Raw genomic sequence first — 27,744 nt, 5'->3', positions numbered from 1 at the left:
AGTTAGGGACAGGTGTGGTGGTATGGGTAAATTTAAGGGTAAAGTTAGGGACATGTGTGGTGGTGTGGGTAAGTTTAAGGGTAAAGTTAGTGACAGGTGTGCTGGTATTTGTAAGTTTAAGGGTAAAGTTAGGGACAGGTGGGGTGGTATTTGTAAGTTTAAGGGCAAAGTTAGGGACAGGTGTGGTGGTATTTGTAAGTTTAAGTGTAAAGTTAGGGACAGGTGTGGTGGTATGGGTAAGTTTAAGGGTAAAGTTAGGGACAGGTGTGGTGGTATTTGTAAGTTTAAGGGTAAAGTTAGGGACAGGTGTGGTGGTATGGGTAAGTTTAAGGGTAAAGTTAGGGACAGGTGTGGTGGTATGAGTAAGTTTAAAGACAGGTGTGGTGGTATGGGTAAGTTTAAGGGTAAAGTTAGGGACAGGTGTGGTGGTATGGGTAAGTTTAAGGGTAAAGTTAGGGACAGGTGTGGTGGTATGGGTAAGTTTAAGGGTAAAGTTAGGGACAGGTGTGGTGGGATGGGTAAGTTTAAGGGTAAAGTTAGGGACAGGTTAGGTGGTATGGGTAAGTTTAAGGGTAAAGTTAGGGACAGGTGTGGTGGTATGGGTAAGATTAAGGGTAAAGTTCGGGACAGGTGAGGTGGTATGGGTAAGCTTAAGGGTAAATTTAGGGACAGGTGTGGTGGTATGGGTAAGTTTAAGGGTAAATTTAGGGACAGGTGAGGTGGTATGGGTAAGTTTAAGGGTAAATTTAGGGACAGGTGTGGTGGTATGGGTAAGTTTAAGGGTAAAGTTAGGGACAGGTGTGGTGGTATGGGTAAGTTTAAGGGTAAAGTTAGGGACATGTGTGGTGGTATGGGTAAGTTTAAGGGTAAAGTTAGGGACAGGTGTGGTGGTATTTGTAAGTTTAAGGGTAAAGTTAGGGACAGGTGTGGTGGTATGGGTAAGTTTAAGGGTAAAGTTAGGGAGAGGTGTGGGGGTATGGGTAAGTTTAAGGGTAAAGTTAGGGACATGTGTGGTGGTATGGGTAAGTTTAAGGGTAAAGTTAGTGACAGGTGTGCTGGTATTTGTAAGTTTAAGGGTAAAGTTAGGGACAGGTGTGGTGGTATGGGTAAATTTAAGGGTAAAGTTAGGGACATGTGTGGTGGTGTGGGTAAGTTTAAGGGTAAAGTTAGTGACAGGTGTGCTGGTATTTGTAAGTTTAAGGGTAAAGTTAGGGACAGGTGTGCTGGTATTTGTAAGTTTAAGGGTAAAGTTAGGGACAGGTGTGCTGGTATTTGTAAGTTTAAGGGTAAAGTTAGGGACAGGTGTGGTGGTATGGGTAAGTTTAAGGGTAAAGTTAGGGACAGGTGTGGTGGTATTTGTAAGTTTAAGTGTAAAGTTCGGGACAGGTGAGGTGGTATTTGTAAGTTTAAGGGTAAAGTTAGGGACAGGTGGGGTGGTATTTGTAAGTTTAAGGGCAAAGTTAGGGACAGGTGTGGTGGTATTTGTAAGTTTAAGTGTAAAGTTAGGGACAGGTGTGGTGGTATGGGTAAGTTTAAGGGTAAAGTTAGGGACAGGTGTGGTGGTATTTGTAAGTTTAAGGGTAAAGTTAGGGACAGGTGTGGTGGTATGGGTAAGTTTAAGGGTAAAGTTAGGGACAGGTGTGGTGGTATGAGTAAGTTTAAAGACAGGTGTGGTGGTATGGGTAAGTTTAAGGGTAAAGTTAGGGACAGGTGTGGTGGTATGGGTAAGTTTAAGGGTAAAGTTAGGGACAGGTGTGGTGGTATGGGTAAGTTTAAGGGTAAAGTTAGGGACAGGTGTGGTGGGATGGGTAAGTTTAAGGGTAAAGTTAGGGACAGGTTAGGTGGTATAGGTAAGTTTAAGGGTAAAGTTAGGGACAGGTGTGGTGGTATGGGTAAGATTAAGGGTAAAGTTCGGGACAGGTGAGGTGGTATGGGTAAGCTTAAGGGTAAATTTAGGGACAGGTGTGGTGGTATGGGTAAGTTTAAGGGTAAATTTAGGGACAGGTGAGGTGGTATGGGTAAGTTTAAGGGTAAATTTAGGGACAGGTGTGGTGGTATGGGTAAGTTTAAGGGTAAAGTTAGGGACAGGTGTGGTGGTATGGGTAAGTTTAAGGGTAAAGTTAGGGACATGTGTGGTGGTATGGGTAAGTTTAAGGGTAAAGTTAGGGACAGGTGTGGTGGTATGGGTAAGTTTAAGGGTAAAGTTAGGGACAGGTGTGGTGGTATGGGTAAGTTTAAGGGTAAAGTTAGGGACAGGTGTGGTGGTATGGGTAAGTTTAAGGGTAAAGTTAGGGACATGTGTGGTGGTATGGGTAAGTTTAAGGGTAAAGTTAGGGACAGGTGTGGTGGTATTTGTAAGTTTAAGGGTAAAGTTAGGGACAGGTGTGGTGGTATGGGTAAGTTTAAGGGTAAAGTTAGGGACAGGTGTGGGGGTATGGGTAAGTTTAAGGGTAAAGTTAGGGACATGTGTGGTGGTATGGGTAAGTTTAAGGGTAAAGTTAGTGACAGGTGTGCTGGTATTTGTAAGTTTAAGGGTAAAGTTAGGGACAGATGTGGTGGTATGGGTAAATTTAAGGGTAAAGTTAGGGACAGGTGTGGTGGGATGGGTCAGTTTAAGGGTAAAGTTAGGGACAGGTGTGGTGGTATGAGTAAGTTTAAGGGTAAAGTTAGGGACATGTGTGGTGGTATGGGTAAGTTTAAGGGTAAAGTTAGTGACAGGTGTGGTGGTATTTGTAAGTTTAAGGGTAAAGTTAGGGACAGGTGTGGTGGTATGGGTAAGTTTAAGGGTAAAGTTAGGGACAGGTGTGGTGGGATGGGTCAGTTTAAGGGTAAAGTTAGGGACAGGTGTGGTGGTATGGGTAAGTTTAAGGGTAAAGTTAGGGACATGTGTGGTGGTATGGGTAAGTTTAAGGGTAAAGTTAGGGACAGGTGTGGTGGTATTTGTAAGTTTAAGGGTAAAGTTAGGGACAGGTGTGGTGGTATGGGTAAGTTTAAGGGTAAAGTTAGGGACAGGTGTGGGGGTATGGGTAAGTTTAAGGGTAAAGTTAGGGACATGTGTGGTGGTATGGGTAAGTTTAAGGGTAAAGTTAGTGACAGGTGTGCTGGTATTTGTAAGTTTAAGGGTAAAGTTAGGGACAGGTGTGGTGGTATGGGTAAATTTAAGGGTAAAGTTAGGGACATGTGTGGTGGTGTGGGTAAGTTTAAGGGTAAAGTTAGTGACAGGTGTGCTGGTATTTGTAAGTTTAAGGGTAAAGTTAGGGACAGGTGGGGTGGTATTTGTAAGTTTAAGGGCAAAGTTAGGGACAGGTGTGGTGGTATGGGTAAATTTAAGGGTAAAGTTAGGGACATGTGTGGTGGTGTGGGTAAGTTTAAGGGTAAAGTTAGTGACAGGTGTGCTGGTATTTGTAAGTTTAAGGGTAAAGTTAGGGACAGGTGTGCTGGTATTTGTAAGTTTAAGGGTAAAGTTAGGGACAGGTGTGCTGGTATTTGTAAGTTTAAGGGTAAAGTTAGGGACAGGTGTGGTGGTATGGGTAAGTTTAAGGGTAAAGTTAGGGACAGGTGTGGTGGTATTTGTAAGTTTAAGTGTAAAGTTCGGGACAGGTGAGGTGGTATTTGTAAGTTTAAGGGTAAAGTTAGGGACAGGTGGGGTGGTATTTGTAAGTTTAAGGGCAAAGTTAGGGACAGGTGTGGTGGTATTTGTAAGTTTAAGTGTAAAGTTAGGGACAGGTGTGGTGGTATGGGTAAGTTTAAGGGTAAAGTTAGGGACAGGTGTGGTGGTATTTGTAAGTTTAAGGGTAAAGTTAGGGACAGGTGTGGTGGTATGGGTAAGTTTAAGGGTAAAGTTAGGGACAGGTGTGGTGGTATGAGTAAGTTTAAAGACAGGTGTGGTGGTATGGGTAAGTTTAAGGGTAAAGTTAGGGACAGGTGTGGTGGTATGGGTAAGTTTAAGGGTAAAGTTAGGGACAGGTGTGGTGGTATGGGTAAGTTTAAGGGTAAAGTTAGGGACAGGTGTGGTGGGATGGGTAAGTTTAAGGGTAAAGTTAGGGACAGGTTAGGTGGTATAGGTAAGTTTAAGGGTAAAGTTAGGGACAGGTGTGGTGGTATGGGTAAGATTAAGGGTAAAGTTCGGGACAGGTGAGGTGGTATGGGTAAGCTTAAGGGTAAATTTAGGGACAGGTGTGGTGGTATGGGTAAGTTTAAGGGTAAATTTAGGGACAGGTGAGGTGGTATGGGTAAGTTTAAGGGTAAATTTAGGGACAGGTGTGGTGGTATGGGTAAGTTTAAGGGTAAAGTTAGGGACAGGTGTGGTGGTATGGGTAAGTTTAAGGGTAAAGTTAGGGACATGTGTGGTGGTATGGGTAAGTTTAAGGGTAAAGTTAGGGACAGGTGTGGTGGTATGGGTAAGTTTAAGGGTAAAGTTAGGGACAGGTGTGGTGGTATGGGTAAGTTTAAGGGTAAAGTTAGGGACAGGTGTGGTGGTATGGGTAAGTTTAAGGGTAAAGTTAGGGACATGTGTGGTGGTATGGGTAAGTTTAAGGGTAAAGTTAGGGACAGGTGTGGTGGTATTTGTAAGTTTAAGGGTAAAGTTAGGGACAGGTGTGGTGGTATGGGTAAGTTTAAGGGTAAAGTTAGGGACAGGTGTGGGGGTATGGGTAAGTTTAAGGGTAAAGTTAGGGACATGTGTGGTGGTATGGGTAAGTTTAAGGGTAAAGTTAGTGACAGGTGTGCTGGTATTTGTAAGTTTAAGGGTAAAGTTAGGGACAGGTGTGGTGGTATGGGTAAATTTAAGGGTAAAGTTAGGGACAGGTGTGGTGGGATGGGTCAGTTTAAGGGTAAAGTTAGGGACAGGTGTGGTGGTATGAGTAAGTTTAAGGGTAAAGTTAGGGACATGTGTGGTGGTATGGGTAAGTTTAAGGGTAAAGTTAGTGACAGGTGTGGTGGTATTTGTAAGTTTAAGGGTAAAGTTAGGGACAGGTGTGGTGGTATGGGTAAGTTTAAGGGTAAAGTTAGGGACAGGTGTGGTGGGATGGGTCAGTTTAAGGGTAAAGTTAGGGACAGGTGTGGTGGTATGGGTAAGTTTAAGGGTAAAGTTAGGGACATGTGTGGTGGTATGGGTAAGTTTAAGGGTAAAGTTAGGGACAGGTGTGGTGGTATTTGTAAGTTTAAGGGTAAAGTTAGGGACAGGTGTGGTGGTATGGGTAAGTTTAAGGGTAAAGTTAGGGACAGGTGTGGGGGTATGGGTAAGTTTAAGGGTAAAGTTAGGGACATGTGTGGTGGTATGGGTAAGTTTAAGGGTAAAGTTAGTGACAGGTGTGCTGGTATTTGTAAGTTTAAGGGTAAAGTTAGGGACAGGTGTGGTGGTATGGGTAAATTTAAGGGTAAAGTTAGGGACATGTGTGGTGGTGTGGGTAAGTTTAAGGGTAAAGTTAGTGACAGGTGTGCTGGTATTTGTAAGTTTAAGGGTAAAGTTAGGGACAGGTGGGGTGGTATTTGTAAGTTTAAGGGCAAAGTTAGGGACAGGTGTGGTGGTATTTGTAAGTTTAAGTGTAAAGTTAGGGACAGGTGTGGTGGTATGGGTAAGTTTAAGGGTAAAGTTAGGGACAGGTGTGGTGGTATTTGTAAGTTTAAGGGTAAAGTTAGGGACAGGTGTGGTGGTATGGGTAAGTTTAAGGGTAAAGTTAGGGACAGGTGTGGTGGTATGAGTAAGTTTAAAGACAGGTGTGGTGGTATGGGTAAGTTTAAGGGTAAAGTTAGGGACAGGTGTGGTGGTATGGGTAAGTTTAAGGGTAAAGTTAGGGACAGGTGTGGTGGTATGGGTAAGTTTAAGGGTAAAGTTAGGGACAGGTGTGGTGGGATGGGTAAGTTTAAGGGTAAAGTTAGGGACAGGTTAGGTGGTATGGGTAAGTTTAAGGGTAAAGTTAGGGACAGGTGTGGTGGTATGGGTAAGATTAAGGGTAAAGTTCGGGACAGGTGAGGTGGTATGGGTAAGCTTAAGGGTAAATTTAGGGACAGGTGTGGTGGTATGGGTAAGTTTAAGGGTAAATTTAGGGACAGGTGAGGTGGTATGGGTAAGTTTAAGGGTAAATTTAGGGACAGGTGTGGTGGTATGGGTAAGTTTAAGGGTAAAGTTAGGGACAGGTGTGGTGGTATGGGTAAGTTTAAGGGTAAAGTTAGGGACATGTGTGGTGGTATGGGTAAGTTTAAGGGTAAAGTTAGGGACAGGTGTGGTGGTATTTGTAAGTTTAAGGGTAAAGTTAGGGACAGGTGTGGTGGTATGGGTAAGTTTAAGGGTAAAGTTAGGGAGAGGTGTGGGGGTATGGGTAAGTTTAAGGGTAAAGTTAGGGACATGTGTGGTGGTATGGGTAAGTTTAAGGGTAAAGTTAGTGACAGGTGTGCTGGTATTTGTAAGTTTAAGGGTAAAGTTAGGGACAGGTGTGGTGGTATGGGTAAATTTAAGGGTAAAGTTAGGGACATGTGTGGTGGTGTGGGTAAGTTTAAGGGTAAAGTTAGTGACAGGTGTGCTGGTATTTGTAAGTTTAAGGGTAAAGTTAGGGACAGGTGTGCTGGTATTTGTAAGTTTAAGGGTAAAGTTAGGGACAGGTGTGCTGGTATTTGTAAGTTTAAGGGTAAAGTTAGGGACAGGTGTGGTGGTATGGGTAAGTTTAAGGGTAAAGTTAGGGACAGGTGTGGTGGTATTTGTAAGTTTAAGTGTAAAGTTCGGGACAGGTGAGGTGGTATTTGTAAGTTTAAGGGTAAAGTTAGGGACAGGTGGGGTGGTATTTGTAAGTTTAAGGGCAAAGTTAGGGACAGGTGTGGTGGTATTTGTAAGTTTAAGTGTAAAGTTAGGGACAGGTGTGGTGGTATGGGTAAGTTTAAGGGTAAAGTTAGGGACAGGTGTGGTGGTATTTGTAAGTTTAAGGGTAAAGTTAGGGACAGGTGTGGTGGTATGGGTAAGTTTAAGGGTAAAGTTAGGGACAGGTGTGGTGGTATGAGTAAGTTTAAAGACAGGTGTGGTGGTATGGGTAAGTTTAAGGGTAAAGTTAGGGACAGGTGTGGTGGTATGGGTAAGTTTAAGGGTAAAGTTAGGGACAGGTGTGGTGGTATGGGTAAGTTTAAGGGTAAAGTTAGGGACAGGTGTGGTGGGATGGGTAAGTTTAAGGGTAAAGTTAGGGACAGGTTAGGTGGTATAGGTAAGTTTAAGGGTAAAGTTAGGGACAGGTGTGGTGGTATGGGTAAGATTAAGGGTAAAGTTCGGGACAGGTGAGGTGGTATGGGTAAGCTTAAGGGTAAATTTAGGGACAGGTGTGGTGGTATGGGTAAGTTTAAGGGTAAATTTAGGGACAGGTGAGGTGGTATGGGTAAGTTTAAGGGTAAATTTAGGGACAGGTGTGGTGGTATGGGTAAGTTTAAGGGTAAAGTTAGGGACAGGTGTGGTGGTATGGGTAAGTTTAAGGGTAAAGTTAGGGACATGTGTGGTGGTATGGGTAAGTTTAAGGGTAAAGTTAGGGACAGGTGTAGTGGTATGGGTAAGTTTAAGGGTAAAGTTAGGGAGAGGTGTGGGGGTATGGGTAAGTTTAAGGGTAAAGTTAGGGACATGTGTGGTGGTATGGGTAAGTTTAAGGGTAAAGTTAGTGACAGGTGTGCTGGTATTTGTAAGTTTAAGGGTAAAGTTAGGGACAGGTGTGGTGGTATGGGTAAATTTAAGGGTAAAGTTAGGGACATGTGTGGTGGTGTGGGTAAGTTTAAGGGTAAAGTTAGTGACAGGTGTGCTGGTATTTGTAAGTTTAAGGGTAAAGTTAGGGACAGGTGTGCTGGTATTTGTAAGTTTAAGGGCAAAGTTAGGGACAGGTGTGGTGGTATGGGTAAGTTTAAGGGTAAAGTTAGGGACAGGTGTGGTGGGATTTGTAAGTTTAAGTGTAAAGTTAGGGACAGGTGTGGTGGTATGGGTAAGTTTAAGGGTAAAGTTAGGGACAGGTGTGGTGGTATTTGTAAGTTTAAGGGTAAAGTTAGGGACAGGTGTGGTGGTATGGGTAAGTTTCAGGGTAAAGTTAGGGACAGGTGTGGTGGTATGAGTAAGTTTAAAGACAGGTGTGGTGGTATGGGTAAGTTTAAGGGTAAAGTTAGGGACAGGTGTGGTGGTATGGGTAAGTTTAAGGGTAAAGTTAGGGACAGGTGTGGTGGTATGGGTAAGTTTAAGGGTAAAGTTAGGGACAGGTGTGGTGGGATGGGTAAGTTTAAGGGTAAAGTTAGGGACAGGTGAGGTGGTATGGGTAAGTTTAAGGGTAAAGTTAGGGACAGGTGTGGTGGTATGGGTAAGATTAAGGGTAAAGTTCGGGACAGGTGAGGTGGTATGGGTAAGTTTAAGGGTAAATTTAGGGACAGGTGTGGTGGTATGGGTAAGTTTAAGGGTAAAGTTCGGGACAGGTGAGGTGGTATGGGTAAGTTTAAGGGTAAATTTAGGGACAGGTGTGGTGGTATGGGTAAGTTTAAGGGTAAATTTAGGGACAGGTGAGGTGGTATGGGTAAGTTTAAGGGTAAATTTAGGGACAGGTGTGGTGGGATGGGTAAGTTTAAGGGTAAAGTTAGGGACAGGTGAGGTGGTATGGGTAAGTTTAAGGGTAAAGTTAGGGACAGGTGTGGTGGTATGGGTAAGATTAAGGGTAAAGTTCGGGACAGGTGAGGTGGTATGGGTAAGTTTAAGGGTAAATTTAGGGACAGGTGTGGTGGTATGGGTAAGTTTAAGGGTAAATTTAGGGACAGGTGAGGTGGTATGGGTAAGTTTAAGGGTAAATTTAGGGACAGGTGTGGTGGTATGGGTAAGTTTAAGGGTAAAGTTAGGGACAGGTGAGGTGGTATGGGTAAGTTTAAGGGTAAAGTTAGGGACAGGTGTGGTGGTATGGGTAAGTTTAAGGGTAAAGTTAGGGACAGGTGAAGTGGTATGGGTAAGTTTAAGGGTAAATTTAGGGACAGGTGTGGTGGTGTGGGTAAGTTTAAGGGTAAGGTTAGGGACAGGTGTGGTGGTTTTTTAAGTTTAAGGGTAAAGTTAGGGACAGGTGAGGTGGTATGGGTAAGTTTAAGGGTAAAGTTAGGGACAGGTGAGGTGGTGTGGGTAAGTTTAAGGGTAAAGTTAGGGACAGGTGTGGTGGTATTTGTAATTTTAAGGGTAAAGTTAGGGACAGGTGAGGTGGTGTGGGTAAGTTTAAGGGTAAAGTTAGGGACAGGTGTGGTTGTATGGGTAAGTTTAAGGGTAAAGTTAGGGACAGGTGAGGTGGTGTGGGTAAGTTTAAGGGTAAAGTTAGGGACAGGTGAGGTGGTGTGGGTAAGTTTAAGGGTAAAGTTAGGGACAGGTGAGGTGGTATGGGTAAGTTTAAGGGTAAAGTTAGGGACAGGTGTGGTGGTATTTGTAAGTTTAAGGGTAAAGGTAGGTACAGGTGTGGTGGTATTTGTAAGTTTAAGGGTAAAGTTAGGGACAGGTGTGGTGGTATGGGTAAGTTAGTAAGTTCATCTTGAAATATTAATAACAATATAAAATATCATTAAACATTTAAGAGTAAAAAGCGGGACATTTTTATACAAAAAGGCCTTTTACTTGCTATAAAAAAAATAAAAAATTGTTTTTTTAAATGATTTGCCCAATCCTTACCTCGATCATGATGAGTTTCTTATCCCACGGTTTCATTTTGGGGTCTGGCCACTTCTCTCCCAGAAAGAAGTAAAGGGTGTAAGAGGGAGATTCACCGTTCGTCTCCATAAAGTTCATCAGACCTAATGGAATGACATCATCAGACATCCAGAACATGACCAAGGGATAAAGAAGAATCACCTGAATATTTGCAGCCACCAAAGATCAACCATACCTGAACATTTACATGATTTAATTGAATTTTAAATAATGATTAAATAATAAATTGACTTTTTGTAATGTCTATTCAATGATTTATTCGCCTGCCACATTTTCTCGTCTGACTTTTTTCAGAAAACATGGCAATTATAGTGATTAATCTGATTAATATTCAGCATATCATGTAATGTAGTGATTACAATTTGTATAGAGTGGTGCAGGGATGACAAAAACCTGGAAGTCTAATTCGCTGCTGGTTCCATTGAGATTTTCCTATGGGGATTTTCAATTCATGAGTAAAATAAAGCCTGTGGTAAACATAACTTGACGATACTTTGACGTTTTGTTGCACATAAAGCCATCTGTCGAACAGCTCACGAGTACCAAACTGAGTTATTTTCTGTGGCTTATTGCATTTAAACAGTCAAATACACATAACACTCTGTCAAAATGCGCATCTTGGGTGAACACAGTCAGTTTTGGAACGTAAATATTTAAGAAAGACAACAACCGTATATTGGATCCGTGCATTAGGTCTTAAAGGATTGGTTCACCTCAAAATGAAAATTCCCTGATAATTTACTCCCATTGAAAACAATTGAATATGCCAGCCAGCCGTAGGGTTGTGCCGATGGACGATATCATCGCCCATCGTGATGCCACGCCCCCGTTGCGAGTCTGTTGTGAGTGCGACACACACTAATCCTCTTCTATAGTATTAGTTAAACTAAAAACTTAGCAGGGATTGCTCTGTAAATTAAATTGAGAATGTAACTAATGCATATGCTATTTTAAATACTGTAGTCTATGCCAGATATAGCCTACATTTTGAAATAATTTGAGGCTGAAACCTCCATAAGCATGCGTGTTTATTTTAGCACTTCTGTCAGTGAAACAACACACTACAGCCTATAAAACATTTAAACGATTTTCAGTAAATAATGGTTACCTAAAGAATATAAGAAAATTAAATATTAGTTAGAAAAATATTTGATTCATACTATTTCCCCGCAAAGATGCGTCATATGCCTCTCTGCGCTTTGAGAGGAATGTGGGACTCAAGCTGGATAGACACCTTTCGAATATCTTAGTCTTCATGTTTTCTCCTGATGTTGCAAAGCAACACTTGTTTTAAAAGTTCTGAAGAGCGGATTTTATCTTCCACAGGGTCAAGACATTTAGGCAATATTTGATTATTCACTGCCAGAGAAAACAAAACTAAAATCACTGGGGTGTGTGTGTGTGTGTGTGTGAAATGCGCTATTCAAATAAACAAAACTTGACGCGCCTTACCAAGTCTAATAACAAGAACAATCTGTGTTAAATCAAATTTGAAGTAAAAAGGTATTCGTCCTACAGTGTTTTTTATACTTTACCACAGTAAAGGATGTGAATAGTTATAATAGACTTAATTATAAGCAAACGAAAGGAAGAAACGTTTAGGCTATAATCCCCTGCGAAAATGGGTCCGACGTGAGTGAAGATTTGGGAAAAGAAACGAGATGTCCATGTCCATTGGGATAAAATGGACTAGGCCTATTGTTAAAATTCACGGAAAATCGAGTGACCAGATCGCAAAACAGAATAAAGAAGTGCTATCTGACCATTATTTCCGTTCTAGGCTAAACAAAGCTTTGTGCTTCACTCCTGTGGTAATATTCATGTGAAACAGCATTCACATACAAAACACTGGGTTAGTAAAATAACTAAATTTTTTTTTTTTAAGTAGAAAATAGTATTTATGTAAAGAGATATATTAAAATAAAAAGAGCTCAACTCTTAAGTGGAAGGAAGCTATTTTTTCCCCCTCACGTGCAACCTAGAGGATGAGTCATTATTTGGGTTAGTAAAAATAACGAAATTATAGTTTTAAGTAGAAAATAGTATTTATGTAAAGAGATATAGTAAATTATCTTCCTAATTAGCCACAATATTTCAATAGGAAGAATCACCGACAACTCTGTCCGGAGAACAAACTATGTTTCACAACCAAACACGCAAAAAGTGATACAGGAAATTAACATTATGCATGCAAACTCCTGTCTCATGCCTGATCTTTACTGGATTTCTTGCAATCCAAGTTGTCTGTGGGGTGATTTGCAGTGAAAAAGAGGAAAAAAAGAATATGAAGGAGAGAGTGGTTGCTTGCAGAAGCCATGTTTGCTGATGTTCTGTTGCAGGTCTATGACAGAACATCAGCATATCTTGCCCTCTCATCGGTCATCGCCGACGTCATTTCCAGTCAAAACACATTTCACATGGCAGGACTCTGAGTCGCAGACATGCTAAATATTTCACAGGCATCAGCGACACATTGCGCGCTTCTCTCAGAACGCGTTTTTATAGTTATCATTTTGTGTCAATATGTTGAATTGTAGGGTAAAATCACCCCATTTATATATTGTATTGACAACTCATCAATGAAATATTTGTCATCTTATATTCTGCATATTTGGATGTATTTAAATAAACACAGACAAAATCTATAGGGCTAGACGATATGAAACATTGATATATAACATTGATATAAGTGATCACCCAGATTTAGCCCTTCCTATAATGTATTTATATCCGCTATTTATAGAAGCGTTCACAGGCAAATTTGCTTTATGTATTTCCCCGGCGTCGCAATCAGGCTCATATCAATGTCCGGAAACGTGATTCCTGACTGCATGTCAATATCCATGGATCACTGGAACTTTGGTAAGTTGTAAGGAAGTTTCCCCTAATATATCCAGTCATGCAGCAGCATTTTTGCCACTCAGTCCCAGTTGAGTCCCGGACAATTTTTCAGCGATTTCCACAAAACTCTCGGCAAATGAAAATCGGGGCTAAAATCGTGCAGTGTGTAAATGGCATAATATAATTCACCTGTTATATATTCTTTGAAGTAGAAGATGGGATCAGGTTTGTTTTTGGAGAGCTCTCTGGCTGTTTGGCTTTTTTCATGTTTGCACGGACCCCAGTAGATCCTGCTGGATCCCCAGCGTTGGCCCAAAACCACACCATTCAATCTCCTGATCTCCAGACCGCCCAGATTATCCAGAATTTCATTGGTAAGCCTGGCCTGGATCTGATCCAGGATATCTTCTGGACGAGGTAGCCTCACCACTGGTAGATCAGCACTGGGCTCGTCCCTGTAGGAGTAAAGGGGTAGACTGTTAAGTATTCATCAATATGAAACATGATCCAATGGTGCTTATTCCAAGATTAGGAAATTAAATACAAAAAAACCAACATGTTTCCCTGATACATCAGTCTGAATCCAGCGTCATTCTCCACCAACTGTTCCAACACCATCTTCCCTTTGTAATAAACCTTAATCCGGAAATATGTCTCTGTGAAGGAAATGAATGAATAGAAATAAAGCTGTGTGAATAATCAAACACCAGTAACTTTATCAGGGTTTCTGCAGGGTTAATGAGGGTGAATTTAAGACCGTTTAATAAAATTGTAAGAAATAAATTGAAGGGAACATAACAGGTCAATATGTTCTCTAAATGTAAATGTCTAGGAAGCACACGATGAGTTGTATTAACAACACTTCAAAGTTTGACAATACAATTTCCAACAGATCTCCATAACATTTGAACTTTTTTACAAAAGAATAACAAAGTTTGAGATAAGAAATATTGTGAAAGTGATTTTATTATTAAAAGAAACAAATGATTTTATGATTAAAATTAAAACAAATATCTGCCAATGGGTTCATAAAAATCAACTCAATCCATTCAAATGGAAGTATATTTTCATACCCGATGTCAGATGCTTCATGTTTTAAGCATAAACTCACTTAATTTTGTTCCATTTCTCAGACAATAAGACTTAATTTCTTCATTTTGCATCTCAAGTAAATGTATTTTGATTTAAGGATGTTTGGATATTTGTACTGGAAAACAAAAATATAATTTTTTTTTTTTTTTTTGCAGTTCATGTAATTTGATCTTGCAATTCAATTAAATTTTTTTTAGTTTGTTATGTTTAATTTTCTGGGCTCTGTTTTAACCTTCAAAGCTCTGGGACCATTTTGGGTAATTTCCACCTGGATTTGGCCTACACCAAATCTAAAGCATCCCATACCCACACACAGTGGTCTAAATACACAATTTTGGTGTCATTTTACAGGAAACCCTTTGAAGTTACAAAACACTGCTAAAAGTGATAAATATTTAATAATATTTTGTCTGAGCTGTAATATTATTATTTTGTGGTTATAAATTCATTTTTGAAATTGTATAACCCAGACCCTGTGTGTTCTAGCACCCTGCAGACAGTTTTGGCTGTTTCAGATGGCAGCAAATACTGGAAAAAAGATTTTTGTCTATCATATATGCAGTATTTATTCAAATGGATCTGAAGGGGGGGAATATTACCTTTTTTTAATGTAATTTCCGCCCACCCAAATCTAAAGTCTCCCCATATACAGTGGTATAAATGCAATATCCCAGTGTCACAAAATGATTTTTTCCAGTGTTTGCTGATATATTCTGGAAACAACCAAAACTGTCTGCAGGGTGCTAGAGCACACAGGGCCTGAGATATACACTTTCAAAAATGAAAATGTTCAAAAAGCGCCTGTTTTTTTGTTTGTTTCACAGACAACATAATATTTAATACTAAAATATTTATCACTTTGAGCAGTGTTTTATATAATTTCAAAGGGTTTTCTGTAAAATGACACCGGGATATTGCATTTATACCACTGTATATGGGTATGGGGAGACTTTAGATTTGGGTAGGCCAAATCCAGGCGGAAATCCCCAAAAATGGTCCCATTTAGTGTAAATAAGTTACTTTTTGTAAAACAAATGCCAAATTGATGCATATCTCCAGACACTGGACATTCTAAGCTTTCAAATGGTACCACACATGAGGTTAATATACTTTAATTTTAAGTATATACTTGATGACGAGTCATTCCGGACCCTTATCAGGGTTCTTTGAGTTTAATGGTTAAATTAAATTGTATTAATCAAAAAGCATTTTCAGCACCTTATGAAATAGTTTAATTTTTTCTCAAATTCCTACTTTTACTTTTATTCCATTATTATGAATGGATTCTGCGGTTCTGCCCATGCACCACACAAATCACGGGGCCCTAATTTAATACCATGATATTGAGTTTAAGACTTTCTGCTCCAATTTAAGACATTTTTAAGGCCTCAAATTGTGGAAGGTCAAATTAAGACTTTAAGACCCGCGGAAACCCTGTGTATGAATATGTGATAATCTTGGGTTCTACCTACCCAGTTTTGGTTCAGGAATGCCCCCTTCACCATCTGGTGGACACGCCGCAGGCTGATCTGCTGGAGAATGATGATTCACAGCCGTCGCCGCCTGAGTAGGTGAAATCTGCCCCAAACCACCAACAGCACCCCCAGCTGAAGAGAAGGCTCCATGAGTGTCCACTGCTTGAAAACGGGCCATCTCAGTTAACTGGGTTTCTGAACATGGACTCATTTTTTGGAAGAGTACTTGTTCCTCAAGTCCCAAATATAACTGATCTTGATTCCAAACTTCATGGACTGAAACAAAAATACATGTATTTTAAAATGTACGCACACTACCGGTCAAAAGTTCTTGGAAGATGTCTCTTATGCTCACCAAGGCTGCATTTATTTGATCAAAATACAGTAAGAACAGCGATATTAGACCAGTAAGAGTTGTGCATGTAAAGCTCACTCCCCGAGAGTTGAAGTCGACTAGTCGCTGATGAGGTCATTAATGACCAAATAAGCCTGGAGCTTAGACTCGAACATCTATGGCATGTGACACAGCTATTGCTCCTACATAACAGTGTATTTTTATCTGTTTTTTTGTCTTTGGGTCGTTATATTTCTCTCAGATAAAGTAGCACAGTAAGATTACATTTATATAAATGCATTACTGAGAGAGCAATAGTGAAGCTGCGGTTTAATTTAATAAGAAACATATGCTAGAACTTTTCAGTTTCTAAGCTATTTTATTGATAAATCACAGACAAATGTTGTCAATACATTTCTGCACTACTGAATGTTTCTATCTGCGCGTGATACTTTATGTGCATGCGCAGCAGTGCATTAGTTTAGAACGGCGATTAACTTACATGTACCGTAAGCTGTTTAAAATGTGCTTTCACCCGATGAATTTTAAGCATCCAAATAGAATAATCAAATATATTGTGTGGAGCGCTCGGAGTAGGCAATTATTTGTAATTTCAACTGTTTTGAAACGGAGCATTAAAATGGAAGATTCTAATTAAGAATACTTTATATCTTGTATAGCAGTTTAGGGTCATCCACACAGGAAGCGTTTTTGCAGTTAAAACGCGAGACGCAGGTCTAGAGATAAGCTTTTTAAAGGTTATTTTAACTTTTGCCGCATTTATAAAGCTGCGTCATGCACAACACTGCAAAAGTATGGAAACGAGATGCGAGCACAACAGTAGGCGATGTTTACATTAAAAAACGATAGAAAAGTAGCGCAATGGAATGAAAAAACACCTTCTGTGTTCCAATTAATTGCCCCTTTCCACGCAATTAAAGTTGCATTCATTGCAGTAGAGGCTTCCATTCTGTTTTCTTTCCAAATTATAACACGAGACAAGTAAAAAAGTAAACAATGTCATGTAGGTGTGTTATAAAATGTTATAAATAATTATAGTTAATAATATAAGAAAAATAAGCATAGAACCGGGCCTGAATTCAGCGCATGTCTGTTTACTTCGACCCTAACCGATAAACACGTTATTATTAAACACGTTAGACGCTTCATATTAATATTTTCGTAATTTTTATTGAAAATAAATGCCTTTCCCATCTGTATGTGATGGGAAAAGGGAGTAGAGTTCGGCAAAAGGCGGATTCAAACCTCTGGTCGATTTGCGTCAAAACTTCATGCCATGTGTTTTACCCCTACTCTATTGCCGCTTTCAATAACCCATTGATCTTCGTAATTTTGTCTGGCCCAACCAGACGTTTAGTAAACAAGGCAATATATTTGTACTTTATATAAATGCCATCTACTCCAGTAAAAATTTTCTGAGAGAGGACCCACACACATTTTTTTTACTTCCGACGCCCATGATCGATGGGTTTGTGTAAGAAAAATATCCATATTTAAAACTTTGTAAAGTAAAATACCTAGCTTCCTCCAAACCGCATCCCGTATTCAACTTACGTTGAAAGAGTAATGCCTCTCGCAGTTCAAAATGCTTATGCGTCATAGTTACGCCAGTAACGCTTGTTTTTCTGTAAGTTGAATACAGAAGTTGGTCTGCCGGAAGTTAGATATTTGACTTTATAAAGTTTTAAATATGGATATTTTTCTTACACAAACCCATCGATTTGCTTCAGAAGGCCTTTATTAACCCCCCTTAGCCGTGTGGAGCACTTTTATAATAAATGGATGCACTTTTTTGAGATTCAAATTTTGGGCTGCCATTCACTGCCATTATAAAGCTTGAAAGAGCCAGGACATTTTTAAATATAACTCCGATTGTATTCGTCTGAAAGAAGAATGTCATATACACCTAGGATGGCTTGAGGGTGAGTAATTCATGGGCTAAATTTCATTTTTGGGTGAACTAAGCCTTTAAGTGTGCTTAAAGAAAGTATACTTTTATGACTGAACACACTTAATGCAAGTACACTTTTAATGCAAGTACACAGAATATTTTACATTCAAAATAGTAATATATATTTTAAATTACCCTAAAATTTCACATTACGGTTTTACTGTGTTTTACTATTTTTAAGTACTGTATAAAATAGTATCCTCCAATCATATAGACTTAAATGCCTAAAAATAGGTAATCAAACTATAAAGCTAATTCACATCTTATTGTGCTTTGTACTACAACCTCCTAAAATCTTTTCCATCTACCTTGTGAAGGACTTTCCTTAAGGTTTAGTCCAGTGAATTCTCCCTCCAAAACTTGCTGTGGGTCTGTTAAGAAAGAAAAGATCAGAGTAGATAAAGGAGATATAAAAGTAAAACATGGTGTCATCACGATTCAAGACCTACCTGAGTGATAAATGCATGGCTGGTTATATTAAAAATACTTACTAGAGAAGACGTTTTCCTCCTCCAAATATAGTTCTGGAGAGAACTAACAATGGAAAACAAATTTGCCAAGTCAGTGTGTGTGTGTGGGTGTGTGTGTGGTGTCTGACGCCACAGGCTATTTGAGTGTGCTTAAACCAGACAAGCACAGAATAAACGTGATTCAACAGATACTCACATCAGTCTCTTGAGACCCTTCCGATCCTGAAGGGGGTGAGGATAGAAAACAAATACTAGGTTTGTAACAAATCGTCTTAAATGACATCAACCAAAAGTGAAACGTTTCTTACCTGCAGAAGGAGAATGAGATGGAAACTGATACACTTTATGTGGATTAGCGGCATCATTCTTGTTGTCAAATATCATCCTGAAGCCTTTAGCACGAAGAGCGCTACGGAAGTTTCTCTTCCAAACAGAGTGGTCTCCGTTTATCCTGCCATCTCCAGAAGCGCTCGTCTGAGCCCATGCCTGACAAGACCATAATAACGTTACAGATCTTAGAAGAAAAGTACTCCTACAAAAAAATACAAATGACAGTCCTCTTGTGAAAAGAGACGTGCTTAAAGGTATTAAAAGCGTACTTCAAAGCTTAAAGGCAATTCTGAGATTTGTTTCTAAACACATTATAAATGTATTGCTGAAACACGTTACAAAGACTGTGAACTGTGTAGTACGGAATTGTGGAGTTAGACCCAGTGTTAATTTTGACAGCATATTTTGATATAGTTTTAGTCGTAGCCTTTTGACTAAAATGCCATTTAGTTTTAGTCATATTTGAGTCACCTGAATTGTTTTTAGTTTAAGTCTAGTTTTAGTCGACTAAATATCATAAGATTTTTGTCGACTAAATCTACAGTAGATTTAGTCTCCTAAAATCGAATGAGTTTAGTTCAATTGTAATACATTAAGTATTTAAGCATTACATAACCGACTGTCACTTGAACTGACATTTTGACATCATTTTGTTTTTGACATTAAAAATACACAAAAGAGAGCTCAATTAACTTTTTTGTTTTAAAAAAAAATCTATATTGTTTGATAACTTTTGTACTTCTGTTTTAGTTAGTAGGGCATGTCAGGTTAAGCTAAAGCTTCAAATAAGTTTTTTTAATGATTTTTAAAAAAACGAATTAATGATTTTAGTGAACTATTATAACCCTTATACTTTATTGAATATGTTTCAAATACTGGTCTTTTCTCTTGACTATTAATTAAATGGGAATGAAATTAAATATAGTTTATTGTGTAAGCAAAAGCGAATATATGCGTGATGCGTGACTTAATTATAAACAAGCTCGAAACACACATTGACTCTTATTTTGAAATGTCTGCCCCTTTGCAGTTGCAGAATGCTTCAAGTTCAGATGAGGGAGCTAAAATATGCGTTGTTACAACCATCTAAAACATATTACTACATAAACATGGTAAAGTAAACAGTGTCATTATTCATCAGCATTAGTTCATAAGCAATTGCCTGGCATAAATGTGCGCTATTCATTGATTGTGAGCCGCTCTGGGGTTGCGTGAGCCTGTAGAAGTGCAACAGCGCCGTGTTTTCCAGCGGTTAGATCAGCACGTTCAAATCAAATGTGCGCATCTTATACACAGGACATCAGTTCTGACTGGATCTCTTCCCTAATCGTCCCTCCCTAACATTTTCGTCTCGTTTTTATTTGTTGACGAAAATGACAGTAAGTTTTCGTCATATTTTTTTTCATCCAACACTAGTTTTTATTTAGTTATCATCTCATTTCCGTCAGTGAAAAAAGGTTGTTGGCGAAAATTATGAGTCAACGAAATTAACACTGGTTAGACCGTTTCAGGATTTTTTTGGGCGGGGCTAAAACGGTGGCTCGATGACGCATTGGAGCCACTGAGCCTGGCTCCTCCCCAAACACGATCATAACTAGAGCACATTCGCATCAGTTCGATTGCGAGTTACTCTCAGATTAATTTTGTGAACAGCTACCTTGATGGAGAGCTGAGGACCAACACCCGCCTCTGCAGTGACTTTACACCGGATAGTTTTACAAATTTTAATCGGAGACAACTGGGATTCACTGATAATCCACTGCAGAATGGGGCAAACTGATTAAATAAAAGGCCACGGTTACACTTGTCACTGTTACAGTGTAATTACAGTTGTGGTCAGAATTATTGCCCCCCTTGTAAAATATATTAAACAAAGAAGCCTGTAAAAATGTATCTGCATTGTTAATCCTTTTGATCTTTTATTCCAAAAATGCACCTTTTTTTTTTTAATGACAAAATCTATTTATAAAAATGTTTTTCTCCAAAACACATTGGACACAGTTATTAATAGGGCTGCGCAATATATCGAAATATCGCGAATGCACATATCGCAATATGCATATCGCAAGGGCACGCAATATCTGAATGATTTTAATAAGCTACTTCAACATTGTGAAAAGTGTACGTTTTAGGTTGATGCATATAGCAGAGAATAGACTGAGCACATGACGGTTACTTATGTGACTTGCTTGACGTAAAAAAAAAGAGTTATTAAACGCAATAACTTGCGAAAAACAACTTCTTGCAGTCTTGTGCTGTCTGACACACACACCGAAACGTGCGCACAAGCAGTTCTTTTTTCCGTGTCTTGTTACACACTCGAACTGTCAAAATACACACACAGTTGGGTCAAAATGGCTGTCTTGATGAGTATTCATGTAAACAAAAAGTCGGTTATGCTTTAAAGCTACACTGTGATATTTTCCCCCATCTAGCGGTGGAAAGGTATATGACCATCCAGTGAATAATAGTTTCTGTTCCTCTCAATTCCGATTTCGTTTCAACTCCTACGGTGGCCGATTTAGTTCAAGATTAACATGGCTTCCAGTTCGACCTCGTCCACATTCGACATGGTGCCATCGAGTGTTAAAACGCGAAAGGCGAAGTTTGAATTTACGGGTATGTCCCTCTTTGGCTAATGTGCTTTCAAGATGGAGGGGCAACATGGCGACCCGCATTCGAACCCATTACCCGTATGTATTTTCAATGGCATGGCGAGAATACTTTATTACTTGAAGGAAGTAAATATACATTAATGAGCACATTTATTTTTGAAAGAACTAAGTGTTTTTAGCTAAGAATAAACTAAAATAGTTACACAGTGTAGCTTTAAGTGAAAGATATCAGTTGGGGAAAGAAATAGATTTTACACACTTAAAGCAATATCGTATCGCATATCGCATATCGCATTATTTAACAAGGATATCGCATATCGCATTTTTCTTCAATATAGCACAGCCCTAATTATTAGCACCCTTTTATTAAATACTTTTTGCCAAGATAACAGCTCTGAGTCGTCTCCGATAATGCCTGATGAGTTTGGAGAACACCTGACATGAGATCAGAGACCATTCCTCCATACAGAATCTCTCCAGATCCATGTTGGTGCTTCTTCTCTTCAGTTCATCACTCATTTTCTATCCGTCGTGACGTAAGGAACGCCGTTTCTGGTTCCAAACCTCAACTCGTTTTCACTTGAGAATGCCATCGACGGCCGTTTATGAGCGCTATTTATTCATTTTAAACATCAAACATTTTAAATACTTACAGTCTACACCAAGGTTATTTTCGTAAACGAAAACTGAAACTAAGACTAAAACTATTGGTTAAAAATTGGTCAAGGTTTTTTCGTAAACTGAAATGAAATAAAAACATCATAAATGAAAAACTAAAACTAAACTAAACTAACAACTCTTACTGAAAAAGTAACTGAAATAAAATAATAAATATTCGTTTTTGTAATTAATAAGCTTTCTTTACTGTGGCGGAAAATCTGACCTGTGGCGGTTGAGGGAATGTCTGTATATGGCGCTACTGCGCGTGAAGTGAGCTGAGGAGATTAACCGCTGTCCTGTGACGCGACGCGTGCAGTGAACACATCGCTAGTCCTAAACGGCTGTTCACAAAGAATGCGTTCGTGACAGTGAAATGGGAAATGACACAAGGTAACGAGACTCACGTTGAACTTAAACTCACTGCTTTTAGAACGCCGTTTCATACGTGACGAGAGACGCAGGTGCAACAGAAACTATAGTAGCAAGTGCTACTGTGTGTTTGAGATTTCATGTTCGCATAATATTGACAGGCTCAAAGGTGTTATCATTGTTTTTACAAATCATTTACTAATAATAATATTATTATCCTTGTGGAGACATTTCCCCACAACGTAGGGAATTCCAAGACACACACACACACACACACACTTATTTAAATCACAGTCTTCATAACAGTTTGTGGTGGCTGTAGTCAGATGACTTTAGCTGTGGTCACACTGCTAGCCTACATTGTACTACTAAAGAAATTAAAATAAGCTTTTAATTGTTTAATAATATTTCATCTTTAATGAGATTGTCTGGAATTGATCATTTTTACTTTTATATTTTTACATTGCATTTATTTGGTTCTTTGTTCAATCTCAGACCATTGTTTGTCGTATAGGTCATAGTTTGACTCTTAAAGGTGAAGACCCAACTTTATGCATGTTTTGTAGATTCCCCTCTACGTTAAACATATTTTGTTGGACTGTCCTGGATTAAAACAAGAATGCTCTTTTATCAAGTTATTTCAGTTAACGAGTTATTTAGTAAGATTATGCATGAAAAGGTTTTGGATTTACAACATTAGGAAGATTAGACCCTTCCTATCAGAGCAGGCCACACAACTCCTGGTCCAAGCTCTTGTTCTCTCCAGACTGGACTACTGTAATGCTCTTCTAGCGGGCCTTCCGGCATGCACTATCAAACCCTTGCAACTGATCCAGAATGCAGCGGCAAGGGTGGTCTTTAACGAGCCGAAGAGAGCGCACGTCACGCCTCTCTTCATCAGTCTCCACTGGCTGCCAATAGCTGCTCGCATCAAATTCAAGTCACTGGTGCTCGCCTTCAAAGCAACCACTGGCTCTGCACCAATATACCTAAACTCGCTTGTTCAGACTTACACACCCTCCAGGAGCTTACGGTCTGCCAGTGAACGACGCCTTGTAGTGCCATACCAAAGAGGCATGAAATCACTCTCACGGACCTTTTCCTGGACTGCCCCCACCTGGTGGAATGACCTGCCTATCTCAATTCGAGCCGCCGAGTCTGTAGCCATTTTCAAAAAACGGCTAAAGACACGTCTTTTCCAGCAGCACCTAACCAATCAAGAATAGCACTTAACATTCCATTCGATTCATTTTCTGTCTGTCTAATTTATTTAAAAAAAAAATTAATTAAAAAAAAAAAATTGTCGTGTGTTCTGTGTTAGATTAACTGAGACTTGTTACAGCACTTGCATACTGTAGCCCTTGACCGTTCTAGTTGCTTCTATTGCTCTCATTTGTAAGTCGCTTTGGATAAAAGCGTCTGCTAAATGACTAAATGTAAATGTAAAATGTAAAATGTAAATGTAAAAAAAAACAAAAATCTTGTATAATATGACTTGTGTTTGTTTGCTTGGTTTTATTGAATTTATATGATATTTGTATTTTTGTAATTACATTTTTGCCATGAATATAGCCTTAGATGCTGACATGGCATTAAATAAAACAATCTTTATTCCATTATTTTATTTTTATTATTAAGATCTCTGCATAACTTTGCTGAAATTCAAAATCTTGATTTGGTCGCTACACTTCGTTCTGGTAACTCTGCTAAACTATAATTACTAAACCTGAAACTGAAACGAAATATATAAAAACTAAATAGAAATGTGTTTACAAAATAAAAACTAAACTAAAACTAGAAAAACTAGAAAAACTATTTATAAAACGAACTAAAACTAAACTGAAATTCATAGCAAAATTGAAAACGATGATAAAATAAAAACTAATTAAAAAAACAAAACTATAATAACCTTGGTCTACACAACAGTCTCTGTGCTCACAGCGTCGCAGACATTAATATTTTAAAGATTTATAAAAAATGAATCACTGTCTGGCCATCTGGAATTTTGGTATGGAGATAAAGGTTTTTTTGTAGTATTACACCACATTGTGTGTGTGCTATAGCTTTCCTATAGCTCAAACAGTAGAGCATGGCGCTAACAATGCCAAGGTCAGGGGTTCGATTCCCAGGGAAAGCAAGAACTGACAAAAAAAATGTAAAATGTGTACCTTGAATGCAATGTAAGTCGCTTTGGATAAAAGCGTCTGCCAAATGCATAAATGTAAATGTATATTAGCACCGTTTGTTGTTTTTCTTGTGGTATGAGATGGAGCGCTTGGACCCGAAAGCGCTGCCGCGTGACGTCAGACTTAAAAACATGACCTGGTTGTACAGACTTAACAACCTGGTTCCCTGACCTGAACCAACAAAGGGTTCAGGTCAGGGAACTGGGACGGTCATGTCATGGCAGAAGCTTCATTTTGTGCTGGTCAGTGACCTATTTTTGATTTTGATGTTTGTTTTGGATCGTTTTTCTGATGGAAGATCCAACCACGGCCTATTATAAGATTTCCATGTATCTGAACACTAGAAGTCCAGGACCTCAAGCAAAAAAAATAGTCCCACAACAATAAAAATCCAGCGGGATATTTAACTGTGGGCATGGGGAATTTTGTATTCCTGTGTGCACCAAATCCGGTGGGTTTGCTGCCAAAAAAAAAATTTTTCTGACCACAGTACCAGGTCCCATTTGAAGGTCCAGTCGTGTCTGAACACTGAATATGCTGAAGTTGGAGGAATTAGCTTGAAGCCCTTCCAAACAACATGTGATGTAGGGGTTGTTTCTGACCCCAAGGCTCAACTAATCTCTGCGATTCTCCATCTGTGATTCTAGGAGAACGTTTGGCCACTCAAACTTTCCTCCTCGCCTTGCATTATAACAATATAGACACACATCCTCTTCCAGGCAGATTCCGAACAACTTTTTAGTTGATTGGAACTTCTTAAAGAAACTTTTGCATTGGATAATCTTTTACCATATTAATATAAAAATACAAAGAGAAAGAAAAAATATTCCATTCTTTGTTATCAACAACATGAAGTGCATGAAATATTTCATTACGTTAGGGTTTGCCAAACTGGGGGTTGTGAAGGAACTGCAAGGGTTTTGTGAGTTTAATGAAAAACTATCTTCCAAAGGTATAGCAATACATGGTTCAATGACCTACTGAGTGATAATTCAAATAATAAATTGATGTGTTCACTAAGAGTAGATTCGATATGCAATATTGCAATGCTGAGAAAATACTCTTAAAAGTGATATTTTTATAAATTCATTGCTCAAATGCTTTGTGGCTTCTCAATGTTCCATGTAATTTCCGCCACCTGACTAGTGACCGAACTAGAAGACCTTCTGAAAGCAGTAGGCTTTTTTTATAAAGGAAAATGTAAAAGATGAAAAAGAAGAGAATCAATAATTTATGAATGATTTACTGCCATTGTGTGAATAATATGTAATCATTTAAAATGCAACTGTCGTCTGATTATGAATATTTTAAAACGTAATATAATCTAATTACAAGTACTTCATTTTTGGAATCTGATTACATAATCTAGATTATTAATCAGTTACTACCCAGGACTGTATATAATATTACCATGGTATATATTATATCCAGTACTGGTACATTATAAATAATGGTACTACAAGGTACTTCTATGATGCATTAACTGCATAAAAGTAATCCGCTGTTATTTCATTATAATAAATTATGGTAACACTTTACAATAAGGTTGTATTAGTTAACATGAACTAACCATGAACAACACCTCTCTTCAGCATTAGTTCATCTTTGTTAATGTTAGTTAATAAAAGTCCAGCTGTTCATGGTTTAGTCATGTTAGTTCACAGTGCATTAACTAATGTTAACAAGATTTTAATAATGCATTAGTAAATGTTGAAATTAACATGAACAAAGATAAATAAATGCTTTATAAGTGCAGTTCATAATTAGTTCATGTTAACTAATGAACCTTATTGTAAAGTGTTCCCTAAATTATTATAATAGTTCTAATGCACTTTCAATAAAACTAAAAGTGCCATTGTGTTACTATGGTATTATCAGCATTAAATTATTTGAAGTATCTTGGAGTACCATGTAAACACCATGAAACATATACATATGATAATAATTAGGCACCATGGTGCAAAAACGTTACTAATGACAACAAATGCCACTTATTTTCACCTTGAATATGAGGACATCATCCCTGTTGGAGTCCTGTCTCAAAGCATGCTTCCAGGGAATGCTAAACTGCTGAAGTTCTTTATTGGTCCAACACACTCCAGGATAAATTCCACTTTGGATTTGTTGGCCCAGCCAGGGCACAAAGAGTGGTTTTGTTTGGGCCATGATGATGCAAACAAACGATACAACACACCACACCAAACCAAACCATCAATGAACCTGCACAAACAGAACAGCAAATCATGCTAAAGTGTCACAAACGCTTACAAATCCAGAGCACACTTTTATTTAAAAATATTATCTAATAAATAAAATAGCACACCCCATACAGTAAAACCTAAAACATCTTTCTTCCAACGTCACCAGTAAACATTTTCTTGTATATCGCCGTGGACATTTTAATTCTAAACATGACATATATTAGGAAGACAATGCATAGTAAATAATGTGGTCTCAGGAGTCACTAACAGCAACACAAGTCTGAAAATAAAAACACCATGGCTTTGGTCCCTTACCGTGTGCATCGACAGTGCGTCCTGCGGCCTCTTGTGTTTTCCACCGAACTCTTCAGATGTCAGGACTAGGAGACAGGTTTGCTTGTCAGTTCTGCGTTGATATCGGACTTTATTCAACAGACAGCGCCTTTAGATCAGGTGTTAAACATTACTCGGGAAATCCATGTCAGTTTCGATTTCCCATTTTTGACGTCATCGAACACGTCGCGTAGGCGTTTTACCCCAGATGACCACTAGATGGCGTAGACGGCCCATTATCTGTCATTTGGTCTGTTTGATATTAGTATTAACACAATAGGTTTGAACAACGTGAAAATCAATAACGACATTTTTAGATACACCCTCCTTAGATCCAGACTGTCCTCTGGAGTGGACATTATATTTCAGCGAATTTGTCTGAGACCGTACGTGTCACAGGTTTCAGGCACATTCAGGGTTTTTCAGAAATACCAAATGTTTGACCAATGGGTTTTACCATGACGACTCCTCTAAAAAATGTCTCTAAAAATGAGTGGCATTGACTGAATGATCGGGATTTAGCACTCTTGAGGAAATATGATTTTGTTTTTGTAATTATAATTTAATTAGTATGACACATTTTCAAATTGGTCGTCGTAAAAAACACATCTGAGGTTTCAAATCAGAAAATGACTTTCTGTCGATTTTATATGTAGAAAACACTAGGACTTAAAGGGTTAGCTCACCCAAAAATTCTGTCATCTACTCGCCCTCAAGTTTTTCCAAACTTGTACGAATTTCTTTGTTCTGCTGAACACAAAAGATGATATTTTGAAGAATGTCTGTAACCAAACAATTGATAGACCCCATTGACTTCCATAGTATTTTTTCCCTTCTAAGGAAGTCCATGGGGGGGGGGGGGGGGGGGTCCATCAACTGTTTAGTTCCCTATATTCTTCAAAATATCTTCTTTTGTGTTCAGCAGAAGAAGAGAAAAAATTCATACCAGTTTGGAACAACTTGAGGGCGAATAAATGACAGAAATTTGATTTTTGGGTGACCTATCCCTTTAAACTAAACCATGTTTATCAAACATTTTGGGGAGACAAGTGAATAGGGAAAGAAGAAAAAATTATATCAATATTCTTATGAAGATTTTGCCAAGTTATTACTCCCATTACACTTTTTTCATTAAATGTTGACCCAAGAACACATTAATATGCAAATTAGATGCAATGTATAGA

General features: G+C 38.8%; 1 protein-coding gene across 3 annotated transcripts in view; it reads right to left on the bottom strand.

Annotated features, from left to right (window-relative positions):
- Nucleotides 1-26,750, bottom strand: part of irf3 (interferon regulatory factor 3) — a 30,808-nt gene extending 4,058 nt beyond the window's left edge. Inside the window, exons 1-10 of one of the 3 annotated variants that reach the window (XM_079845464.1) lie at nt 26,543-26,750; nt 26,028-26,246; nt 18,175-18,352; nt 18,063-18,088; nt 17,888-17,930; nt 17,705-17,767; nt 15,088-15,366; nt 13,080-13,179; nt 12,713-12,978; nt 9,644-9,765 (exon numbers count right to left, since the gene is read on the bottom strand). In XM_079845464.1, the coding sequence (XP_079701590.1) occupies nt 9,644-9,765; nt 12,713-12,978; nt 13,080-13,179; nt 15,088-15,366; nt 17,705-17,767; nt 17,888-17,930; nt 18,063-18,088; nt 18,175-18,352; nt 26,028-26,192 (1,242 nt within the window). In that variant the 5' untranslated portion in view covers nt 26,193-26,246; nt 26,543-26,750. The remainder of the gene's footprint in view (nt 1-9,643; nt 9,766-12,712; nt 12,979-13,079; nt 13,180-15,087; nt 15,367-17,704; nt 17,768-17,887; nt 17,931-18,062; nt 18,089-18,174; nt 18,353-26,027; nt 26,247-26,542) is intronic. The other 2 variants (XM_079845465.1, XM_079845466.1) reach the window with 2 other exon arrangements.
- Nucleotides 26,751-27,744: the final 994 nt, after the last annotated feature.

Source organism: Gobio gobio, assembly GCF_949357685.1.
Source record: "Gobio gobio genome assembly, chromosome: 20".
Classification (NCBI taxonomy): Eukaryota; Metazoa; Chordata; class Actinopteri; order Cypriniformes; family Gobionidae; genus Gobio; species Gobio gobio.
This window is presented reverse-complemented; position numbering and strand designations above follow the sequence as displayed.